The following is a 22,656-nucleotide window of genomic DNA, read 5'->3' on the forward strand; positions in this document are numbered from 1 at the left end:
TGCCCTTAGTACCATGTATATAATGCACATAAAAATCAGAAGGAGCTGTGCATTTGTCTCTTCAGGGTAAAATTTCTCTATTAGAACAAAAACGTTATTATCTTCCTAGATTTTGAGTGTTCACCTTAGGCTCTAATATAATTTGAGAAACCCACACGTATGTTTTAACAATGTCTAACATAAACAATTTAAAGTATGCTTGCTGAGAATATTTAAATATTATTTTTTGACATTTTCATGGATTCCATCTTTAAAAAGTGGAGGGTGGGGAGTAGGAGGAGGTAACAAGCTATATTATGGAGCATTTAATATTAAGTGGTGTGCTATGACTGAGCAGAGATGATTAATATAAATTATCTTGGAAAAGTTTCATAAATCTCACTTCCTTTTTACTTTGAGCAGCTTTCAGAGCTCTAATATATGGTAATAACATGACCAGAAGGTATCAAATATTAGTATTGTGCAAGCATAAGTAATATAATTCAGGTTTGCACTGTGATTCTTTACTTTTTGTCAATTAAATGTTCTTTATTACAGTGTTTTCCAAGATGCAACAGAGTACACTTCTGTCGGGGTTAGCCAACTTGTTGAATTTCCTGTCATAAGATGTACAAGTATATTCTATGGCTTTTTTGTAATTTCAGACCAGTTGATCTCTTCTGAAGTACAGTTTATGGCAGGCTGTAGAATTGTGCACACTGACTTCCATGTTGAGCCCAGTAACTTGTGACCAGGGGAAACATATGTTCCAGGGAAGGCACTTCTGGTTTTGAATTCTCGGTTTCTTAGTTTTTTTAAGTCACTAGTTATCTGACCAACTCAATTTTACAGTAGCTGATAGCACAGGAACACCAAGTGGTTTTTTAAGCTTTGTATTAAAATATATCTTTAGACTAAACTGCACATAGAAGAGGTACTTAGGGGTGCTGACAGATGAGAAGCTCAACATGAGCCGACAGTGCACCCCTGCAGCCCAGAAGGCCAACTGCATCCTGGGATGTATCAAGAGAAGCGTGGTCAGCAGGTCAAGAGAGGTGATTCTCCCCCTATACTCTGCTCTTGTGAGACCCCACCTCGAATACTGCGTACAGTTTTGGTGCCCCCACCATAAGAGGGACGTGGATCTGTTGGAGCGTGTTCAGAGGAGGGCCACAAGGATGATGCAGGGGCTGGAGCACCTCTGCTATGAGGACAGGCTGGGGGAGCTGGGATTGTTCAGTCTGGAAAAGGGGAGACCCCGGGGGGACCTAATAGCTGCCTTCCAATACCTGAAGGGAACCTACAGGAAGGCTGGGGAGGGACTTTTTACAAGAGTGTCCACTGACAGGACAAGGGCAAGTGGGTTTAAGTTGAAGGAGAATAGATTTAGATTGGATCTTAGGAAGAAATTCTTCAGTACGAGGTTGGCAGGACTCTGGAATAAATTGCCCAGAGAGGCTGTAGATGCCCACTTTCTGGAGAGGTTCAAGGCCAGACTGGATGAGGCCTTGAGTAGCCTGATCTAGTTGAGAGGCGTCCCTGCCCATGACAAGGAGGTTGGATTAGATGATCTCTAATGTCCCTTCCAGCCTAGGCCATTCTATGTTTCTATGATTATACAAAGAGTCAGATCTAAGGAACATAAACACGCTACCTTTCCAGTTGATTTTTTGTATCTCTAACGAAACTGCCAGTAATGCTTCCTCTGGGCAGTTCAGGAACCTGCTTTTGAGATTGAGCTTCGGTGCTATTGTCACACACTTTTGTGTACCTACATGCTTCACCTTGGTGCCTTTCCCACCAGAGTATTTGAAATATACCAGCTTGCTTAGTGTATGTCTAGTTCTTGATCCTTGGAGGGGATATGAGCCAGCAGTGTGCCTGGGCAGCAAAGAAAGAACATCTGGGCTCTGTTAACAGAAGCACAGCCAGTGGAACGAGGGAAGTGATTCATCCTCAGCACTTGTTAGCCCACATCTGGAATACTGCATCCAGTTTTGGACTTCCAGATACAGGAAACTGGAGTGAGTGCAGTGAAGGGGCCACTGAGATGGTTAGGGGACTAACACAAGTGATCTCCCTGTGAGGAGAGACTGAGGAAACTGGGTTTGTTCAGCTTGCCAAAGAGAAGACTTATGGAGGATTTAATAGCTACCTTCCAGTACCTGCAAAGTTATCACCAAAAAGATACTTCGACTCTTCACAGTAGTATATGGCAGGAGCAGCAAGAAAATGGGTGTAAGTTGTAACAACAGAGTTTTAACCTGAAGATAAGGAAAAAGCTTTTCACCATGAGGAAAGTCACGCAGAGGAGCAGGTGCCCAGAGACCTTGTGCAGGCTCACATCCATGTTGATTTTCAACTCAAACTGCATAAGTCATGGAGCAACATGATCTGACCTCAGAACTGGCCCTGCTTTGAGCCGGAGGTTGAACTGGAGACCTCCTGAGGTTGTTTCCATACCCAATTCTTTGATATTGTAGGCTAGCAATAGCTGATAGAAGCAGATACCTTTCCTACTAGCTCACAAAGCTGGTGTCCTGGGTTCCAAGGTCTCTCAAAGAGTTTTAAATTCTTTCCTACTTTGCAGAAGGCTCTTCTAGCCAGCAATGGTTTTGTTTAGGACTTTTGACTATTCGCCTCCCATTTTAAGGCTGAGCCTGGGAAACAGGCTTCAGACCTTCTTTCGGGGATGCTTATGAAGTTGATGTTGAATGATCTTTAGATAAGAAACATGTAAAAGGCATTCTGCAGTTTGACCAAACCTAAGTTTCCTTCCTGCCAGTGCGACATCTCTGTGAGCAAGGTCATGAGTCATTAGAAGTTGCACCATGATGAGGCTTTGTTCGTCCCCATTGCCATATTCCTCCCTGCCTGCACAGTGACCCCAGTTGCATAGGGAGGCTGCAGAATGACACACCTGAAGCTGGCAGTTTAGTGCACCTTCCTGGACAATGGGGTCAGTGGAGCAAAAAAAAAAAAAATGGGGCTGGACTAGATGATCTTTTGAGGTCCCTTCCAACCCGTGACATTCTGTGATTCTCTGAAAACCTCAGAGCTGAAAAAAATCTACAACCCCAGTGTCCCATTTCCTGGTCTTACAAGCACACTATTGCATCAGAAATGACCTTTCAAGTCACCAGGAAGCTGCAATGGGTTGTTTCCAGGGATGCTCTGCTCCTGCATTTCAGAGAGGTGCCTACGTCACCACAGTGAATGAAATTTCCAGAATTAGCTTTCTGAGTTGATGCGGTGTTGTGCTGCATATGTTGTTCCATGTGCATAGGTGTATGACTGTCCATTAGACCGTATCAAATGCCTTGTTTAATGAAACAAGCTGTTAAGTATGTGATCAGGCATGTGCAGTTAATGTAAATGAGACTAAGAGGTTACCAGGTCTGGACCTTACCTGGCTGCCTCTTGTAATCCTTACTCTTTCACAGAAGTTACATGAAGTTGTGTTTTGCTCACACAGATTGTTGATTTGCTCCCTCCTTATTCTGGGTATCCAAAATGATCTGACTTAAAACCACTTAGTTCCTCTCTGGTTTTTTTTTAATAATAGGGAAGATTTTTTTTTTAATATCTTTCCCAACACTAAGCTAAGGAATATTGAAACAGTTGAAACAGCACTGATCTTTAGCATGGAGTAGTGACAAGTAACACAGAAGAGATTGGAGTGGTAACCCTCTGCTGTAACTTGGTAGCAACTGGAACATCTGACTGCAGCCTAAGCAATAAATAATGCAATATTTTATTACAGCTACTTGCCTCCTGGCCTTGGCCCTGAATTCAAACACTTTGCCTTCTGTATAGCAATGTCTTTTCCTGCTGCCTCCTGTATCTTGTCCTGTGACATTATCTGTCTGGGATGAAAGTTAGCACCAAAATGTGGACACCTGGATGTGAGTGTCCAGTGGAGACGTCCACCTGTGAGCTTCCCTGAAAGTCAGTACCTGCATTTAGTTAATCAAATAGCTCTCTACTGAGTAGTTCTTACAGGATTTTAACCAGCTGTAGCTGCCTTCTGGACTTGGTTCTGACAGTTGTGAAAGCTTGTAGACTGTATATGGCTACAGCAAATGTACTTCTGCTTTTTGTGTAAGACTCCCAAATCCAATGGGGTTAAAAAAGGGCTTCCTTTTTAAATAAATAGACCATGCTGCAGGCCTCAGCTGTTTAATTTTTCTTCCTATTCCTGTATGTTATACTAGCTGTGGTTGCTGTTGTGGTTGCTATCAGTGTGAAAACTAGGTTAGGCCACTTCAGGAAAACTGGACAATATTCATGTCGTTGTCATTCCATACAGACATGTACTTGAAGATGGCAAGTGTTTTTTTTTTTAACAACTTACAATGTTAACTTGAATTAATTTAATATAATTATGCAGCTTAGTTTTCTAATAATCCACTGTTTTCATGTCTTTGTAAAATACACTTTAGAGGCCTGGTTTCTATTTTTGACGACCTCGAGGTGGTTTGCTGTGCGTCTGGATGCCATCTGTGCCATTTTTGTTATAGTGGTCTCTTTTGGTTCTTTGCTTCTTGCCAACAGTAAGTACAAATGTTAGAAAAAGTTCACTCGGTAATTGCCATGTATAGTAACGTCTAATTCTTTTCCATAGATTGCTGTTTCTAATTGTTTAAGGACTGTAATTAAGTTAAATGTTTCTTTCTAGATCGTGATCTCTTCCTCAGTCTAGGGCATTGGGGCTGTACCTGCTTTCCTACAAATACTGGAGGGAGTTCAGACATCTTCCGGGCTTAGACATGCATCTGCTGTCATCCCCAAACGTGCAAACAAACTTGGAGATCTGTAGTCTTCACTTTTGAGATTCTGGCTTTCAGAGTAATAACAACAGATAAATCTTTTTCTTTTTCCACACCTTTGCCTTTCTTTTTTGGGCCTACAGGGATTTGCTTTTCATACTGAAACACGCACAGAGCTACTTCTTTTGCTTTCTACACATGGCACAGTAGGGCAGAAAGTGAGCTAAAATTCCTAGGGTTACTCTTCTGACATCTTGGATCAGCATGATAGGCCACTACCAGAAAGAAAATCGCCTTGCAATAATATACTGTACATTCACTGTCACTCATGAACTGTCATTAGTATGTGCATCATCCAGGGTGTAATTGGGTTAGATGTACTAGAATGAGATAGTCATCTAAAATATGAAGAAGTAATTATCTTGGACATGAAAATTAGTGCTAATTTGCTGGTTTTGTTTCTTTTCTTTTTCCTTTGGATAAGTTCTGCATATGCCTGTGTGTCTTAAAATTTGAACACTCTTTAACCTCAACACTGAAAATTTTGAGCTAGGTTTAATGTTATTAGAATGCAGAAAGACAAGTCAAAACAATGGTCCTGAATCTTTCCTTGCCTCTGGATAAGCAGTAGCTCTCTTGAAGTCAATAGAGCTATGCTAGGGTAAAGTTCAAGTAAGTCAGAGGACAATCATGCTTAATATTGGAGCAGAAAGAATTAATTTATTTTGTGAGAATAGACCTGCTGAAACAAATGAATGCTTATATAAACAGGAGAAATATTCTGTCCTGTTATTTTATCTGATCACTTACAAGAGAGTGAAGTTGATGTAAATGTTTGTAACTTGTTTTGAAATCATTTTATGCTCATATTTTGCTCAAGTCTAGAAAAAAGTGAAAGGTTACTAATGCTCAGCCAGATAGGGACGACCCTAACAAGCTATGTAAGTGCGATCTTAAGACTGAATCTCAGTTTTTAGGTAAAATGCCAGGCTGAGAGGAGTTTGGATTGTCTTTTCAAATATACAATTCCCAAAACATATGCAAAAAAAAAAAAAAATGCAGCAAGTAGCTGTTCTGCCTGGAGCTACTCATTGCGCAGATGGCAAGTACTGTGTAACCAAACAAAATTCTGGCTGTGATGCTTCCTTCATGTAAGTAACCTCATGAAAGTGAAGTTAACTAGGATTTTGTGCAATTACGAGTCTACCTATTTAATTCTCCTTTTCCTTTGTTCTGCAGCTTTGAATGCAGGGCAGGTTGGTTTGGCACTATCCTATGCAATCACCCTCATGGGAACGTTCCAGTGGGGTGTTCGACAAAGTGCTGAAGTTGAAAACCTGGTAACGTTTGTTTCTTCCTTTTCATCTCTTAGTTCCTTTTCGTGGCAGTGACATGAAGCCTTAAGGATGGGATTCTTCTTCATTAACTGAGGACATTATTATCTTAGCAAGCAATTGAGACACTACTTACAGTCCATAAAGAAAAATAGCCTCTTGGGGTTACACCTCTGGGATATATTTTCTCTGACTGATTCTGAATGTGTGTTCAAATGAATTGTGCCCAATGACTGTCCCTCTCTGTTCCTAGTAAGGGAGACTTTACAGCTGAAAGGACACTGTCTACTTACAGTGTAGATAATTGTATTGCAACTTGCTAAAATTACAGGAAATTAAACCCTTTCTGTTAGTAAGATGCTTTTTACATCATTTGTTTAAATTTGAGATTTTAAAATTTATTATTCTTTATTATTGCATTTTAAAATTTGTTTTATATCCCTCATGACGTTTTTAGGGTCCTATTAATTCGTTGTAAAGTTTTACATCTTCCAAATTTGTTGTAAGTTAAAAAATATTTGAAAGTACACGTTTATATTCAACTGAGAGGACTGTGTGTTTTTCAAAATATTTAAGATGCCTTCCACCAGTTTACAATATTTGCTAGCATGGTCTATGTTGTCTCCTTTCTTAAGTTAATATATGAGAAAAAATACTACAGAAAGAACATACTTAGCTTAAATCTGAGGGGTTTTGTGTTGACGACTGAAAGTTACTTGTAATGAATTGCTGGCCATAGTCTGGGAAGTACATGTAGTTCTTTTGTAGAAGTTACAAAGCTATGTTTAATAACAGATAATACTAATAATGTTAGATTTGTATTTTCTTGTCTAGCACATTGCCTCTTCAGAGCACTTTTCGGACATGAATAAACTAGTCGTGACAGACGTAGGGGAGAAGTGGGAAGAAATGTTTTCAGGTTTTATTGTACCACTTGGGAAATTTTGGAAGTGTTGGTCTCTAACTTTCTTACGTAGTGAATTACTCTCTTGGTTGCTGTGGTTCAGAAATACTTTGTAGGAGAAAGGCTTGCCATTCACTAAGCTGGCATTGGTGTGGAATGCTGATCATTGTGATCATTGTGATTAGCATCAACTTATTTGACAGGTGGTCATCCACCAAAAATCCTGTTATTAAAGGCTGACTACGTTTTGTGGAGGCAAGAAGAGTTCCTCTTTGTTTGACTCGGTCACCTGACAGCCCAAAAAGCCAACCGTGTCCTGGGCTGCATCAAAAGATGTGTGGCCAGGAGGTCAAGGGAGGTAGCTCTGGAGCTCTCAGCACGAGAAGGACATGGATCTGTTGGAGAGGGTTCAGAGGAGGGCCACAAAGATGATCAAAGGGCTGGAGCACCTTTCCTATGAGGACAGGCTGAGAGAGTTGCAGTTGTTCAGCCTGCAGAAGGGAAGGCTCCGGGGAGATCTTACAGCAGCCTTCCTGCACCTGAAGGGGGCCTACAGGAATGAGGAGGAGGATCTTTCTATAAGGACATGTGGTGATAGGACAAGGAGCAATGATTTTAAAGTAAAGCAGGGTAGATTTAGATTAGACATTAGGAAGAAGTTCTTTACTGTGAGGGTGGTGAGACACTGGAATGCATTGCCCAGAGATTGTGGGTATCCTCTCCCTGGAAGTGTTCCAGGCCAGGCTGGATGGGGCTCTGAGCAACCTGATCTAGTGGGAGGTGTCCCTGCCCATGGCAGGGGGGTTAGAACTAGATGATCTTAAAGGTACCTTCCAACTCAAGCCGTTCTGGGATTTGTTCCTGATATGCTTTTCCTTGGAGCCTGCTTTGTAATGTGGGAGGAGTAGGTGGCAATGAGATCAGAGAACTTGCTGCCTGGTGACCTCTGCCCTTAAATCCACTCCAGGCAAGATAAGCCTACTGGACATCTTTATGATTTTTTTTTCAGAATCCATCTGTGAGTGAGGCCATTAAATGCAGTTAATTGTACTGAGAAGATGTATGGGTGAGGATGCACAACAGAGCCAAACCAGAACTTTCCTTATTTGCCCAAGAGGACAAAAAGTGTCTAGATAGCTCAAATTCTGTTCCTCTTCCTTTACGTAAGATTAGAGGCATCAGCAAGCATTGCAGTTTCTTTCATATCTGGCATAAAATGCAGAGTAAAACAAGTTTTGTTACATTAAAAGTCAATAATAAGGTGGTGACATCTATCTTGGATTAAGGAATTGCTTGTGACAGATATATTTAAAAGATTTGCTAGGGGTGAGTGTGATGGTAATGATGAGGACAAAAATAGGGATGATGAAGCCTGTAACTTTATGCTAGTAGTTGTTGTGTGCCTGCCTGTAGCTCATATGGCAGTTTCATTTCTACCTTTGTCTTCCCAACACACAAGGAAGTGATGTTATCCGAGGCAAGACTAACAGACAACTCCCATAGGTTAAATTTCTTAATATTTATGCACATACTTAGATTTGTAGTTAATCCCACTGGTTAAAAATTAATGCTTATGTATGGATTTATATATCATAATAGATCTGGATCTGTAACAGGACAGGAGATGCATTCTTTCCACTTTTTTGAGTTGTATAAAATAAGCGTAGGATGCTACCAAATACCTTTGTCTGCTTAAAGGAAAAACTCTGGGATAATGTGTATTGCATCTTTATAGTAAAAATGCACAGGCAATTATATATACACACACATGCAATATTTGCAGTATATGCAATAATACATGCAGTAAGCTGAAATTTATATATAGATGTCTTCTTTCCTCCCCTTAGATGATATCAGTAGAAAGAGTAATGGAATACACAGAACTTGAAAAAGAAGCTCCTTGGGAGACCAACAAGCATCCACCACCTGAATGGCCAAGCCAAGGAATGATAGCATTTGAAAACGTTAACTTCGCTTACAGTTTAGATGGACCTTTGGTGTTGAGACACTTGTCTGTTGTAATTAAACCAAAAGAAAAGGTATGTGTATGGCTGTCTTTGGCAGTCCATTGAAATTAAGCAAAGATGGTAAGCTGACAAGAAGCTTGTGTGATAAAAATGCATTATAAAATGTATAGATGTTAGAAAATTAGTAAGTGTTCTTTTGAAAAATAAGCCTTGTTCATATTTAATAATAAATATTGGAACCTATTTAATTTCTGTAAGTGTAGCCCATCACAACAAAGGGTTAAACATATATGATAATTTTCTGATAAAATTTGGGTTTTGTCAGACATTCAAAACACCAACTAAGCCCAGAATGTTTGTTCAAAACCAAAGCAAATGGAGCTGCATTAGGAAATTGAGGATTCGATAGAGGCAACATAAATAGAATAAAGAATGTCAACAGACAAGGTGAGCAGAGGCAGTTGAAAGTAACGAATCTACATGCTCTTGCGCAGAGGCTCAAATGGAAGGGAAAAGAAAGAAATACAAATCAGTGGCTTTAGAATTGGGGATTTTATTTCCCTTCCTTTCGGCTACCAATCCAATTAACTGTTGCTATTAATTAGACTGGTAGCCAAAAGAAGCATAGAAATAATACTCTTCCTCCTCTGTAAATTTGACTCTACCTGCCCAATTTTGACACCATCCCAATTGAAAGAGTGCTGCAGGGGAGATCTCCCCCACAGACAAAATTAAATTAGAGCCCTGCAGTATTAATTCATGCTTTGCTACATTTCAAATGCACATGTACTTTTTTGATTAGGATATCTTCCCTAGGAGGATGGTTCAGCTCTCTACAATCATTTGCCCTGGCCTCATTTGTAACGTGCTTTTCCATTCAGTCTCAAACCTGTTTCGTTCCTCAAGTGGACCTTTTTAATAACATGCATGTTACAAGAATTCAACCCAAGTTGTCTGCTTGGAGATGACCTCATGGAATTATGTAGAAGTGAATTAAAAATCATGTTTAAGAAGAAGGGGCCATCTCCCTGGCTGTCACTCCAGTGTAATAGCAGACAAGATTTACATTTCTTAGTAAGAGACAGAAATGAAATCTAAAATAAAATAAAATAAAAATGGAAGCAAAGGGTATTAACAGCGTATGACTCAGTCATTGGTGGGGGCAGGACAGGGAGGGATGACTGGGGGTATTTATTTTTGCTGAGCGGTTGTCCTGTGGTTTTGTCATCCTCAAGTGAATTTGCCCAGCTTGAAACTGTTGCCAAGAACTTTGTTGTTTGTTCTCTATGATGTTTCGCACAATACTGCCGCAGACTGCCACTGTGTAAAATGTATCTCCCCAGCATCTGTGCTCCTTATATTGGTTTTAATTATGGAGAAACCATCTCTTCAGGACCAAGTTTCCAGGTCTGCCGGGGATTCTGCCCACGTGTCAGTCAGTGAGAGCTCTCATGCTTTTTCGGGCTTTCGGCTCACAGAGACTTCTGGTGGCTGCAGTGCCGCTGGCAGGAGGAATGAGTTCAAACTTCTGCCATGCTTGTACCTTTTCTTGTAGCCACCTCAGCGTGGGAAGCTGTAGGTACAGTAAGAATGGAGGATGTGATTACTAGCAGATCGTTCATGGGTTAGGGTCTCTTTTCATCCACTTATCTCAGCATTCAGTGTTTCTCTAGAGTTAAAGCTGGCTGGGAAGAACCCTGTTTTAACCATCTTAGCTTAAGGTAGTGTAGTCTGCCAGAGACAGGCCAGGGAGGGCTGACATCAGGAGCTCTGCCAGGAGCTGGCTGTGATGGACCTCTTCAGCTACTATAGCTGCAGCAGGAGCAGGTTAGCATGGGCAGCCTTGGGTATTAAACACCAGTGTTTTTGTTTTTAGGGTGCTTATGAATGCTTGTTCACTAATGTCTTGTTGAACGCACCTTGTCCTGACAGATCCTAAATCTGAGGGTACGGCTACATGGACAAGTTCAGAGGACGAGGGTCTAGATTTACGGCATGGCAGCTGTTGGCGTAAATACTGTCACAGCGTAGCACGAAAGGGAGGTTGCCTGAGGGGTAACAAAGACACGGGCCGTTTCAGGGGAGTAGCTGACATGCTGTAAATCTCACTCACATTTTTTGTGCAGCTCTACTTTGAAGCGCAAGTGACGCTTGAGTAATGATGAGCCCAGGGTAGCAGGTGTACTCCTGTGTGTGCACGTGGCTTACGTTGCACAAGGAAATCCTGCCATGTGATTCCTGTTAGGTGGCTGAGACTTCCATTTGCAGACTGTCACTGTATTTGCACTGGCTGTGATTGTGGGCCTCTAAAGAATGAAATGTATTAAAAACCATAAATGAGTGTGTATACTGAGAGCTGTTTCAAATTCATGTCAATTTTCAGCAGCCTGTAGTCAATTGGACCAAAAATACAAATAGATTCCTTTAAATACTGAAGAGCGTAGTCCTTTCATTTGATGCCAAACTGAAAGTGGGATTTTGACAATATGCAGAGCAGCTGCATTTTTATTTTAAGTATCAAATGTATTTTTTATGGTTTTTTTTCTTTATGTCCTTAATACAATACTTTATATCAGTGACATTTACAGAGAAACAATTGAACTTTTGTTTTCACAGCTCTGGGTGTTTGTGTTCTCCATTCAGCGTTTTCTTTCTGAGCTGTAGTGTAGCTGTTCAGAACTATTTTTTCCTTTGTTTCACTTATATAATTTAGAATACTAGACATTTTATCATTTATTGTAGCAGATTTGCTTAAATTAGGCTCTATCTTTAATATTAAGCACTGTATAAATGTTAATTAGTGCATATACAATGGTAGAGTAATGAATTGTTGGATGAAACTGTTGAATCGGAAAATAGAAATAGAAAATACCTTTTAGATTAGGGAGTGTAAGCTGCTCCTCACAGTATACTTTTTTTAGCGTTTTGTGTATGTTCGATCACATGTGGACACTGCTGATTTGTCTGAGCTTAGGGTCTCTGGCTGTTAGAAAATCTCTCCTTGCTCCTCGATGTAATGTTTCCTGTGCTTAATTTAATTCCAGCAGTCGTTACTGCATACGTCTGAGTCTCAGGCAGTGGGTAATTGCCCTCTGGTATCTGTACGTATACTCCTGAAGGTTTTTGTGTTTCTTGCTCCTTTCTGCACCTCAAGCACTTTGCCAGGCCATACTGTAGACACTTAATCCTTGTAAATCCTTCCTCATCAAATCAGCATCTCCAACTCATATTAATTTTATATTGCACTTCTCTGAACTCTTTCCAGTGTGTTGATTTCTTTCTGGAAATGTAGTGATTAGAACTGAGTCTAAGAAATTACGAATCCTGCCAGATCAGATCTGTGTAAAGGGTTACACCCATCACCTTCTCTGATACAATTGATTGCTGTACATTGTTTTCTCTAAGAATCTTTTACCTGAAGACAACATTTTAAAAAAGAAGTTTCTGTTCAAGGAGTATTTAATCATCACTGATTATATATCTCATTTATTAATGTGCCTACCCTCTCCCAAGTGATGGTTTCATACGAAATATTTGTAGATCCTAACCCCTCCTTGTTCAAGTTAGCAATCCCCTGTTTTACGTTGTCCCTACCTCTGTTTTTCTGAAAGCATTATTTTTCACGTTTCCTACAGCTTCTGATTTTTCTTTGGTATTGTATAGGAGACGCCTGAATCACTGTGATTTTGTTATTCACCGTTTTTTCTGTTTGGAAAAGAGTTGCAGGTTGTTCACGTGGCCTTGTAGTTTCAATACTTGTCCTCTCTGATGAAGCTGTCTGAAGCATGAATACAGTTTATAATCCTGCTAGGTTTGTCTTTAGAGTTTGACTGTTTTACCGTACTTCACATTAACCTTGCTAACCAAAATCAAGCTCAGTTATTTAAATTGGGGTACTGTTCATACGTTGTTCCCAAAGTACATCATGGGAGTCTTTTTGGGAGGTTGAGAAGTAGATGCATGCTTCAAATTATTTGCCTAACATCACCCAGCAAACCAGGTTTAGTATAAAAATTAGCAGCCTTGAATCACATTACTCTATACACCGAGCCACTTTATCTTGTTTACACAATAAAACACCACACATTAAGCAAAAATCTTTCACCTTTCAGTATGATCCAAGAAATTGTTGGATATCCAGATGTCACTTGAATCCAAACTGATTTGTGGTGAGGTTTTTTTTCCTCTCAAAAATGTTAATTTTAAAGAAATTTTATTTGGTGCTTGTTCTGCTATAAATCCTGTGATGCTGTAAACTGTTGCTTGACATGTTAATTTACTCTGAAAAGCTCATGGTTTAGATGTACAAACTTGGCTTGCTCTGCAGGTTGGAATAGTAGGAAGAACTGGAGCTGGGAAAAGCTCCCTGATAGCAGCCCTCTTTCGCTTGGCGGAACCCGAAGGGAAGATTTGGATTGATAAGTACCTGACATCAGAGCTAGGACTCCATGACTTGCGGAAGAAAATTTCGATTATACCTCAGGTAAGAGAGTGACTTGATTTGCTATAACCATTTTCAATACAGTGTCGTAGTATTTAAAATGCTTTCCTGGGGTATGCTCCTCCTGCACCCCTGTATGCAGTACACATAGAAGTTCTAGTGAGGTGTTATTCGTTCCTGAGTGAGGTCTTGATTATGTCGAGATAACAGAATCAGCTTTGGAGGCTGGAGCATTTTCTTCCCAGTTTTGTCCCCTATCTATACACAGGGAAAAAAAATATATACAGGGAGAAAATTATAGTGATGTTAGGAATAGCCTCACCTCTGGTGCTGGAGCAGAAGAAAGGACATTCCAAGGAGTCCAGTAGGTCACAGGTCTTCTCTTCTATGGTCTTAGTTTCCAGTGAGATGCTCAATCAGAGAAGGGTTGTGTGTAACCTCCAAAGTTCCTAAAGGAACTTGTGCAGGTTACCATGCTTCATTAGAGCCATGATCGCTTCCATGATCATTTGCTCTCCATTGGAGTGGGAGGAAGAGGGGATGCAGCTTAGATGCTCCAAATGCAAAGTCATGTTTTTGGAATATAATTAATCTGGGGTATTCTGGCAGGTAGGTAGAGTGGTAGGCTGGAAACCAGGGGAATTTGTTTGCCATGTTCAGCATTAATTATCAGATCACTCTATTTTATTACAGAAGCTATTTTTAGGGTCCTTACACCATCTTTGTATCTGAATGTTTGCTAGCCTGTTGGCATGATGGCATTCGGAGTATATTACTTTCTTTAAATTGAGAATCTGATAAAAATGGTAACGAACAGTGGTTCTAAGCTTCTTGATTACCTGTTTGGGGTTTTTTTTAGCTTTCCCAGAATAGGGAGTCAGAGAAAAGAAGCAGGTATGCTATTATTATTTAAAAAAAAAAATCATCAACAAAAAAAAAACCAACAATAGCAAAAAAAAACAACCAAACTCCCAAAAAAATCTAAAACCAGAGGTGCTCCTCCAGCAGCTGGATTATTGCCTAATGCAGAATGTCTTTTGTTTCTGCATGTTGAAGGCTTTGTTACGCACAGTGGAAGTACTTACTGAAACTAGTCATCTTCTGTATGTAGAGCGGACTTCACGTGGATTTAAGTTCTATTTTTTGTTTGTGTGCAGCGTTCTTTTCTCATGAAAGCAGATGATCATCAGTTCATTCAAGGTCTTCAGCTTTCTGAAAGTCTTGCCTGTAGCTGTTGTGGGTGATTTTTGTGTTTAGAAGAATTCAACCCAGTTGAATAAAATACAGTACTGAGAAAGGAAAACTGCTGGTCAAATACAGTTTCTGCATGCTGCATGATGCAGATACTCAAAGTTCACTGCATTTAATTATAGGGGTTTTTTTCACACATTGGGTTTTTTTTCCCACACATTGACATGGTTGTAAAACTATTTTAATCCAGTTGAATTCTGTGACTTTTTTTACCAAGTTCATACAATAGGGTTTTGATCATGGTCCCAAAGAGTTTGAAGTGTCCAAAGCCTAGCAGGTAGTATTTCTTTCCCACATAAGGGAAGACTTGTTTCCACTAAAAATATGCAAAACTCTGAAGTGACGGTAGTAAGAAGAGGAAGAGGATTTGGAGTAACATTTTTAGTGTAGGAAACTGAGTGATGAGCAGTGTCTTGTATTGCATTAATAGTAGCGTCAATAATAGAAATATAGGTTACATCAAGTACCTGTTTTGGAGCAAATAACTTCATAATTGCATAGGAAGTTATGAAACCAGAGGGAGAGATGCTTATTAAAATTCTAACATAAAACATGCTAAACAGAGCTTTTCCTAGAGAGTGATGAGGCAAGACTGAAGTTTTCTTATATGTAAGTTTAAATACCTACCTGGAGAAATAAAAATGTGCTTAGGCTTCTAATTGCTTGCTTAGATGGAGCTGTGCGAGGGTTGTGTTTGTAAATCTTTTCTATGCAAATGTTGTCTGCCTCCCTGACTGCAAGCATTTTTACAACAATTATTTACAGGTTTGTCTTATTACTTTCCTCTCATAAACCAGACTAATTTAAATAATAATCTGTGTCAGAAATGGTAATTAAAAAATATCCTTATCTTGTGTTGCAGTACATGTCTGTTGTTAGGACTTTTATAATAGTTATGAACACTTTATAAATTCAGCCTCTTATTTTGCCAACCTATAAAAATGGATTGAAAAGGCAAATAAATGTAACAATAGCTTCAAAACACACCAAATGGTGTATTATAGTTTGTATTGTTAAACAAATTACTTTCTAGGTGTTTTTGAAGAAAACTGTTCTTTAACCTGATAGAAGTTTTTTTAAAATCCTTTTGTTCATTCAACAGGTTTTCAGTAACATGTTGCTAAAGAAACAGATACTTTCAAAGAACTGGCATGTTATGTCAAGAAACGCATACGTTCTTTTACATTGCTTGTGGCATGTTCTGTCTTTGTTAATCCTTTTATCCCACTCAGAGCAGTTTAGAAATGAAGGCACAATAAGAAGGTTAAGGTCTAAATTCTGCTCTGCTTTGCTGCAGCCCTTTGGGGTTGGACATCCCTAGGGATAGAGGGCGAGTAAGTCATGACAGGTTAATCTCGGAGTAAGCTGAAGTTACCCAACGTAAGTTAGACTTTATTTCCTAGGGGAGAAAGAAAGAAAACATTTTGCCTAAGATTTCTCCAATTTAAAGATGACTGACAACATGATGAATGGTCTCCAATTATGATTAGCACTATTACAGCTTTCGACTACTTGTTGTCTTTATGTGTAGTACTAAGAGGAGTTTAGCCCTAAAGTCAGGTCGGTGCATGACTCTCAGGTCTGGCAGCTCGCGTTAGGGAGTACTGATCTGCTGATTAAGGACTTCTGGGCCCAAAGTTGTCTTCCTGCTTCTCAAATGCTACATTTTCCAATGTGAATTGGTTTGTGCCAGTTTGATTAGTTACATGTTACTGATCTGACCAGGAACTGAAGTGTTAAAAAAAACCCCAAACCTTGCTTCTGCCACAGGTATTTAAAACCCATGTTGGTACCTGAATAGAAGGTACTGATTTGACTCCCTGGTGTATTTTGAATTAGAACTTTGCCCAGCAGTGCTCCAGTTCTAAGTAAGTTTGCTTTGATGCTGTGGAAGTATAGATTCACTTCTGTGTCTACAGGTTTAAACATTGTGTTGAAGTGCTGAGCCTGTTAGGCTCTGGTGGTGAAAATGAAGGGCTTTTATGGCATGGGAAAAAAAAAAAGAAAAACCAAAGAAACCCCAAACCCACAACCAACTAGAGAAGGAAAACCAGAAAGGCATTGTGAGCTCTTTGATTCCACTCTGGTTTATGTACTTCAAAACCAGATTTTCAGAATTGCCCAAACGTAATTTAGGAGTGTGAGTTCATTGACAGTGGTAGTTGCTGAATTTTGTTAACAATACCAGGAGGATAGCAGTGATTTCACGTGAGTATATATGTAGCTTGTGGCATCAAATAGGTGGCATGTAAATGCCCGTTTGAGTACCAACATGACTGTGTGCAGCAATTTACAAACAAACCCTTCCAGTTTGGTAAATTATCTTCAAACAGACTGGTTGAACACTTGCCTCCCACCTCCCTTTAAGCACATTGTTGTGAAATACTCCTTTGCATTTCGTAAAAGTTAGCTTGTTGTTGGATGTTTCTGTACTACTGTTGATAGAGATTAGTTCTGATTATTATTGAATTACATATCACAATATAAAACCTGTGTTTATAATGGAATGCTAATTTTACTGTTTTTTAGGAGCCTGTTTTATTCACTGGAACTATGAGGAAAAACTTAGACCCTTTCAATGAATACACCGATGAAGAACTGTGGAATGCTTTGGAAGAGGTGACTTACTAAATCTAATGATGTACTTCTGTTATTTACAAGCCAAATAACACTACAGTGCTTGTGTGCATTACATTTTAGATGTTTTAATCAGGTTTGATAAGGGGCATGAGTGTTGATGGAAAAAAGTAGACCGTTGTGTGTGCATTTGTATATAAGTGTGTTTGTGCATGTGTGTGTAGACATGTATATTGTTACATGTTTTAATGAAAAAATTATCCTTTAGCATAATGATACTTTGGTTACGTTTTGATTCATATCTTCATTTTAATGAACAGTAATAGATTCCTAACAATGTGCTTTAATGCTTTTAGAATTCTAATAACTGACACACTATGTAATCCAACTTGGCACTTACTTATTTTGTGTCAGAATATAGAAGGGAAACCTTGCATACTTATTGTGTCATCAGACACACAATAGCTGATTTAAAAGAGAGTTACTCATCCTACAGTATGTTGACATGTCAACAGGTGCAACTGAAGGAGGTTGTGGAAGAGCTACCTGATAAAATGGAGATGCAGCTGGCAGAATCTGGGTCTAATTTTAGTGTTGGTCAGAGACAGCTGGTGTGTCTTGCCAGAGCAGTTCTAAAAAAAAATCGGATCCTTATCATTGATGAAGCAACAGCAAATGTGGACCCAAGGTAAAACTGAAATCTTTCATGTTAAGATGAGGTGCTTTATGGTCTAATATGATCAGCTGTACTGTAGAGATGAACTTAAAATGCTTCGTATTTCTTGTAGATTTTATTGCTCTTTTAGGTTTTTAATGATAGCATCATAGTTGTCTATTCAAAATGGGGTGGTTGAGCTTTGGCTGACAGAGCAGATGATATAAGCTAAGTGCTCAAAATGTCCCTACTTTCAGTGCATTCCATAGAGTAGGGAAATTAATATTCAGAGTTTATTTGTCCCACAGCCATTGACAAGAGGACAAGAACCTCCTTGGAAATGCACATCAGTAACATCAGAATAGGCATGAAACAAGTTGAGTTCTGTTGATTTCTGGAATAAATGTCTCTTGGAAATAAGTTTTTAAAAAATAATTAATCTCCCCACAAAAAAAGACCAAAACTAGAAAGGTGAAAAATGGCTATAAGCAAAATGGGATACTTCTGGTTATGAGATGTTATCCCTTCAGATGGCTTAGATGCCAGTGTAGTAAGTTACAGATAAAATAGGGGCAGGGAGTAGGGTAAAATGTCCTAAACACCATCGGAACTGCAAAATAGATTTGGAGATTTTTAAAGCTTCAGGAAGGACTTACCGTTCATTATTTTGTCTTGTATAACTCAGGCAGGCAGAACTTTCCTGAATTCATTCCTGTTTGAACTAGAGTGTACTTCTAGAAGAACATCCAACCTCAATAGAAAAAAAATCCAATGACAACCCTTCTTAAATTGTTACAATAGTTAAGTACCCCCACTGTTAATTTTTGAAACGTTTGAAACACTGGTGGAAATATTTTGGAAACAATACTGCAAACGTACTGCATCAATTAGTCTGAGTTGAATATATAGTTCCAACAAACTATGGCTGGAGGGAGAACTCAGAATCCAAAGAGGACAATAACACAGCAAGTTCCTCAAACAGATGCATTAAGGATTTTGTATGTCATCTGGGCGTGACTCATTTTTATAACATCTTCTTGGGGGAGAAGTGGTGCCACTAGGGTAGCTTTGCAGTTCAGCTGACAGTGTATTTCTAAAACCTTTAGAGAGTGCATTCCCTTCCTAGAGGTTCTCCCTTTTTTTCATTTTCTTTTTTTCTTTTTTGACTATTAGTGTATTTTTGGCTGAGCTCTGATAGATTAACTGTGATTAATCATAGCTGTGGAAATTTAATACCATCTTACTTATCCTCCCTATTTTGGCATCTCATGTGTGTGTTCTCAACTTGCACTATCCGTTTAATTGATTCTGATTAATGTGGGCTGCAATATATATTATAATAAGGTAAATGTTTGTTTGTATCAACTCTAGGCATAACAATACAAATAATAACTTGGAACTTCTTCTTTGAATTCAGTTGGCATTACAGTCATTATTACCTTTTCCTTAATGTGTTGTTATAACTAGAGCCAAGTATTTTTTGCCTGTGCAATCTGATAGGACGCTCCTCAGGAAATGCTGATGTGGGTTGCTTAACTGAGCAGTTAGGGAGGCATTTTTGGCATGTAAGGAAAACCTCCTCCTCTTCTGATGCACAACTTGGCACCCTCACCTCTAGCCTGGCGGCAAACACCCCTCGTATCAAGCACCTGGGATAGGAAACCATGGGGAGCTGCCGCCGGCTCTGGGGATATTATTTCTTTTGGGTTGTTGTTTTTTGGCTCTTGATCTCTTTGCCTGAACTGCTGCTGCAACTGTGTCCTTTTTGCAGTTCAGCCTGGAAGCAAATGCGAGAAGGCAGAGTTTGGGGGGGTGGGAGAAGGAGGAAAGGTGAGGTGGCGTGAGGCAGTGGATGTGAGGGCAGAGCATGAGGCGTACAGTGTGCTTTCCCCAGGGCTGAGGGACTCCTCACCATGTCTCTCCAGCTCAGCCAGGCCTTTCTTACCTGTTGGTGAGCAAAGGAGTGAAAGGAAGGAATTTGGAGTTCATCCTTCTCCCTTCTTCTTCCATCTTGCAGCACCCATATGTACCTTTATTTTCCCCCTTGCTCCTCGTAGCTACCGGCAGCTCTGCATGCTGCAGGGCTGTCAGCGCTGTCGTGAGGGAGAGGAGGAGTTTGCCATAAAGAAGGTTGCCCTAAGTCAGACTAGTTGCATGTTTTACCTGATGACTGACAGATGTTTGATTTGATCTTATCTTCTTGGTCCTGAAGCCAGCATTCTCACCCCGAAGAATGGAGTAATTTTAAAGCAGTTGAACCATTCTGGAAAGTTGTATGAGGAACAGAGGAGTGGAAAATCATTCTGTAGTTGCTTTGGTGATACATATTGAAACAAAATCCTTCGTAGCTGAGGCTATTTTTAAATACTAAGTAAGTTGAACTTGCTAAGTTTTCTGCACACTGACTTGTATTTTCTGCACACGTGAACTTGTATTTTTACTGCGTGTAGAGGACAAAACTTTTTGGGACCAGTACACCGCCACATTTTTACAGTGGTTGTACACTGAGCCTGGTGAAAACAACAACCATTGCACATAGTTCAGTCATTAGCCAGCTTAACCTTGTAAGGTTTAACCTTTTGTTATGTCTAACTGCTGTCTGTAACTGCTTCTCTTTGGGAGAAATTATCTAAAGCCACTCAAGAATTGTGTAGTATGAGATATGCTTTCAAGACAATCCCAGGAGGGCATTAGACAGAAGATAATGACTTATCCAGTGTTCCTTTCAGCAGCTTGGTTGCTTCTCATTCAGGTTGTATTTATTCTCGCTCTTTAGATAGTTCTCTTTTTACACAGTCAACTAATTCAGGTATTCAGGTTCTACCAGATCTTGGCTTGCTGTGAAGCTTGGTGTTAGATCCTCAACTCGTGGTACCAGTGGGACAGCTATACCACCATTTTGTGCTTTCTTATTGTATTGTTCCTTGCAGTGGGGAGTATCGTGGTTCCCATTTTCATATAATCAGATTGGGGTTGAGCTTTTGTCATCTGGCAGCCCTGCTTTTGGTATTCAGGTTGCATCTTTGGTTTCTAATGGGCCTGAAAGATGATGGGGTTTGATCTGCTGAGATGAGTGATGGAATCAGCTTGGCACTTGCCTGGCCACTTTCTCAGTGTGGGTAGGTGTCACAAAGGGTCCATTTATGCCCTGGAAAAAAAAAAAAAAAAAAAAAGAAACGCTGCTTCCTTTGGCACTTTTCTAGAGGATAGATGGCTCTAATTGGTATATAATGTAGTTTCTACACTGTCAGCACATAATTCTGTACACAGACCCTTTTCTTAGTCTTTTAGATTTTCTTGCCTTTCCTTCCTTCTTGCCAAGGTTGTCTTGGAGGTTACTGATGGTGCTTCTACCTGCCACCCCAGAAGCTATACTCCAAGATCTACCATGAATCATAGAGAGGATCTGCTTGAGTCCATATTAGTGGATATGTCTGCATGAGATTTCATACTGTGATACTTGAAGATGGAGCTATTAGGTCTGTTTCTGATTACTTTGTAGTTTAGAACATTTGTCACACCCACAATATGGCCAGCAGTTTCTTATTAGGGATAAGCTTATATTCAAGAAATACTCGTTTAAGATAATAGCTTGATAGTACCTATCTAAGAACGAGAAATTGTTTCTATCGTAAATGCAGGAAGAGGTGGTGCTATAAGGAATGCACATGATAAAGAAATATATAACAAATAAATGCAAGGACAAGGAGTTCTCCTCAGATTAACTGTAGGAATAACCTGAGAATTATCAGTCATTTTGAGCCCTGTGAAAAGTTGCTTTCAGGATTCCTGAGCAAGCTGTAATTCTCTGTGCTCCATAGGAGCTCTCCTAGAGGACTTTCCTTACACAATTCTAAGCAGAATTGAACCTTTTGTTTCTATTTTGCTATTCTGACCATAGTAGAGAACATATCCTGCTGTCTGTTGAAGCCTACTGAGTGTTTTCATATATGGCCCTGATTATTTTTTCTTTTGAAAGTAAGTACTCAGGTCACTGAGGTGATGCTGAGAAGATAGCAAAAGAAGATACATGCATTAACACTGAGGTGAAAGCAATGCTATCGCTGTGATGTGCGGCATTAATGATGAACAACTTCTTTTCTTAGGGAGACTGTTAACAGGGCTAAAGAGCCTGGCTCTGTCCTGACGTCTCCTCCCGTCTCTTCCCCTGTTTGCATACTGGCCTTGATCCGAAAGGACAAGTTGAGGGAACACCTGCTTCCCACCATGTTCTTCAGCTTCTTTTAGGAAGGAGGAGCAGAAGGGCCAAGCCTTCTCAGACTTCAGTTCTTCTAAGCTCATGTCAGAGCTTGAATATATCCGTCCCCAGATGAGGGTGACAGTCAGCATGCATGGGAACTCTTACTTAACTGTTTATGACTTCCTTCTCTCTGATGACTTGTCCTGTCATCAGCAGGGATCTATCTATTCCTTTGTCATGCCGATTGCTTAAATTTGGTTAGTAAAAGAAGTTATGTTCAGTCCTTTGGAGCATAAGCCTTGTGCTTTCTACTCTGGAAACTTATGGTTATTCCATTCCTCTAAGTCATCCTGTTCTTCCAAAGTTGTCCTGGTCCACTTTTTTGTTGTTAATACCTCCTGACATGATGACATCAGAACAATTCTTTTCACTTAATTTATGAAGTGATACCAAGTATTTATCATGTGCAGACGGACTCAATGTAAAGTACTACTGCTGTCTAAAAGAATAACAGTTTTTCAGAGGAAGACATGTGTTGCATGAGTCTTTGTTGTATTTTATTTGATGTTCTGGTTACT

General features: G+C 39.7%; 1 protein-coding gene across 1 annotated transcript in view; it reads left to right on the plus strand.

The window, feature by feature from the left end:
• Positions 1–22,656, plus strand: part of LOC104274443 (multidrug resistance-associated protein 4-like) — a gene marked incomplete at its 3' end in the record, with an annotated part of 72,600 nt that overhangs the window by 33,402 nt on the left and 16,542 nt on the right. The window contains exons 5-10 of the mRNA XM_009870080.1: positions 4,422–4,532; positions 5,988–6,088; positions 8,834–9,025; positions 13,281–13,436; positions 17,175–17,264; positions 17,738–17,910. Coding sequence (XP_009868382.1) covers positions 4,422–4,532; positions 5,988–6,088; positions 8,834–9,025; positions 13,281–13,436; positions 17,175–17,264; positions 17,738–17,910 — 823 coding nt within the window. The remainder of the gene's footprint in view (positions 1–4,421; positions 4,533–5,987; positions 6,089–8,833; positions 9,026–13,280; positions 13,437–17,174; positions 17,265–17,737; positions 17,911–22,656) is intronic.

This window comes from Apaloderma vittatum, unplaced genomic scaffold (genome assembly GCF_000703405.1).
Source record: "Apaloderma vittatum isolate BGI_N311 unplaced genomic scaffold, ASM70340v1 scaffold18915, whole genome shotgun sequence".
NCBI classification, from domain to species: Eukaryota; Metazoa; Chordata; class Aves; order Trogoniformes; family Trogonidae; genus Apaloderma; species Apaloderma vittatum.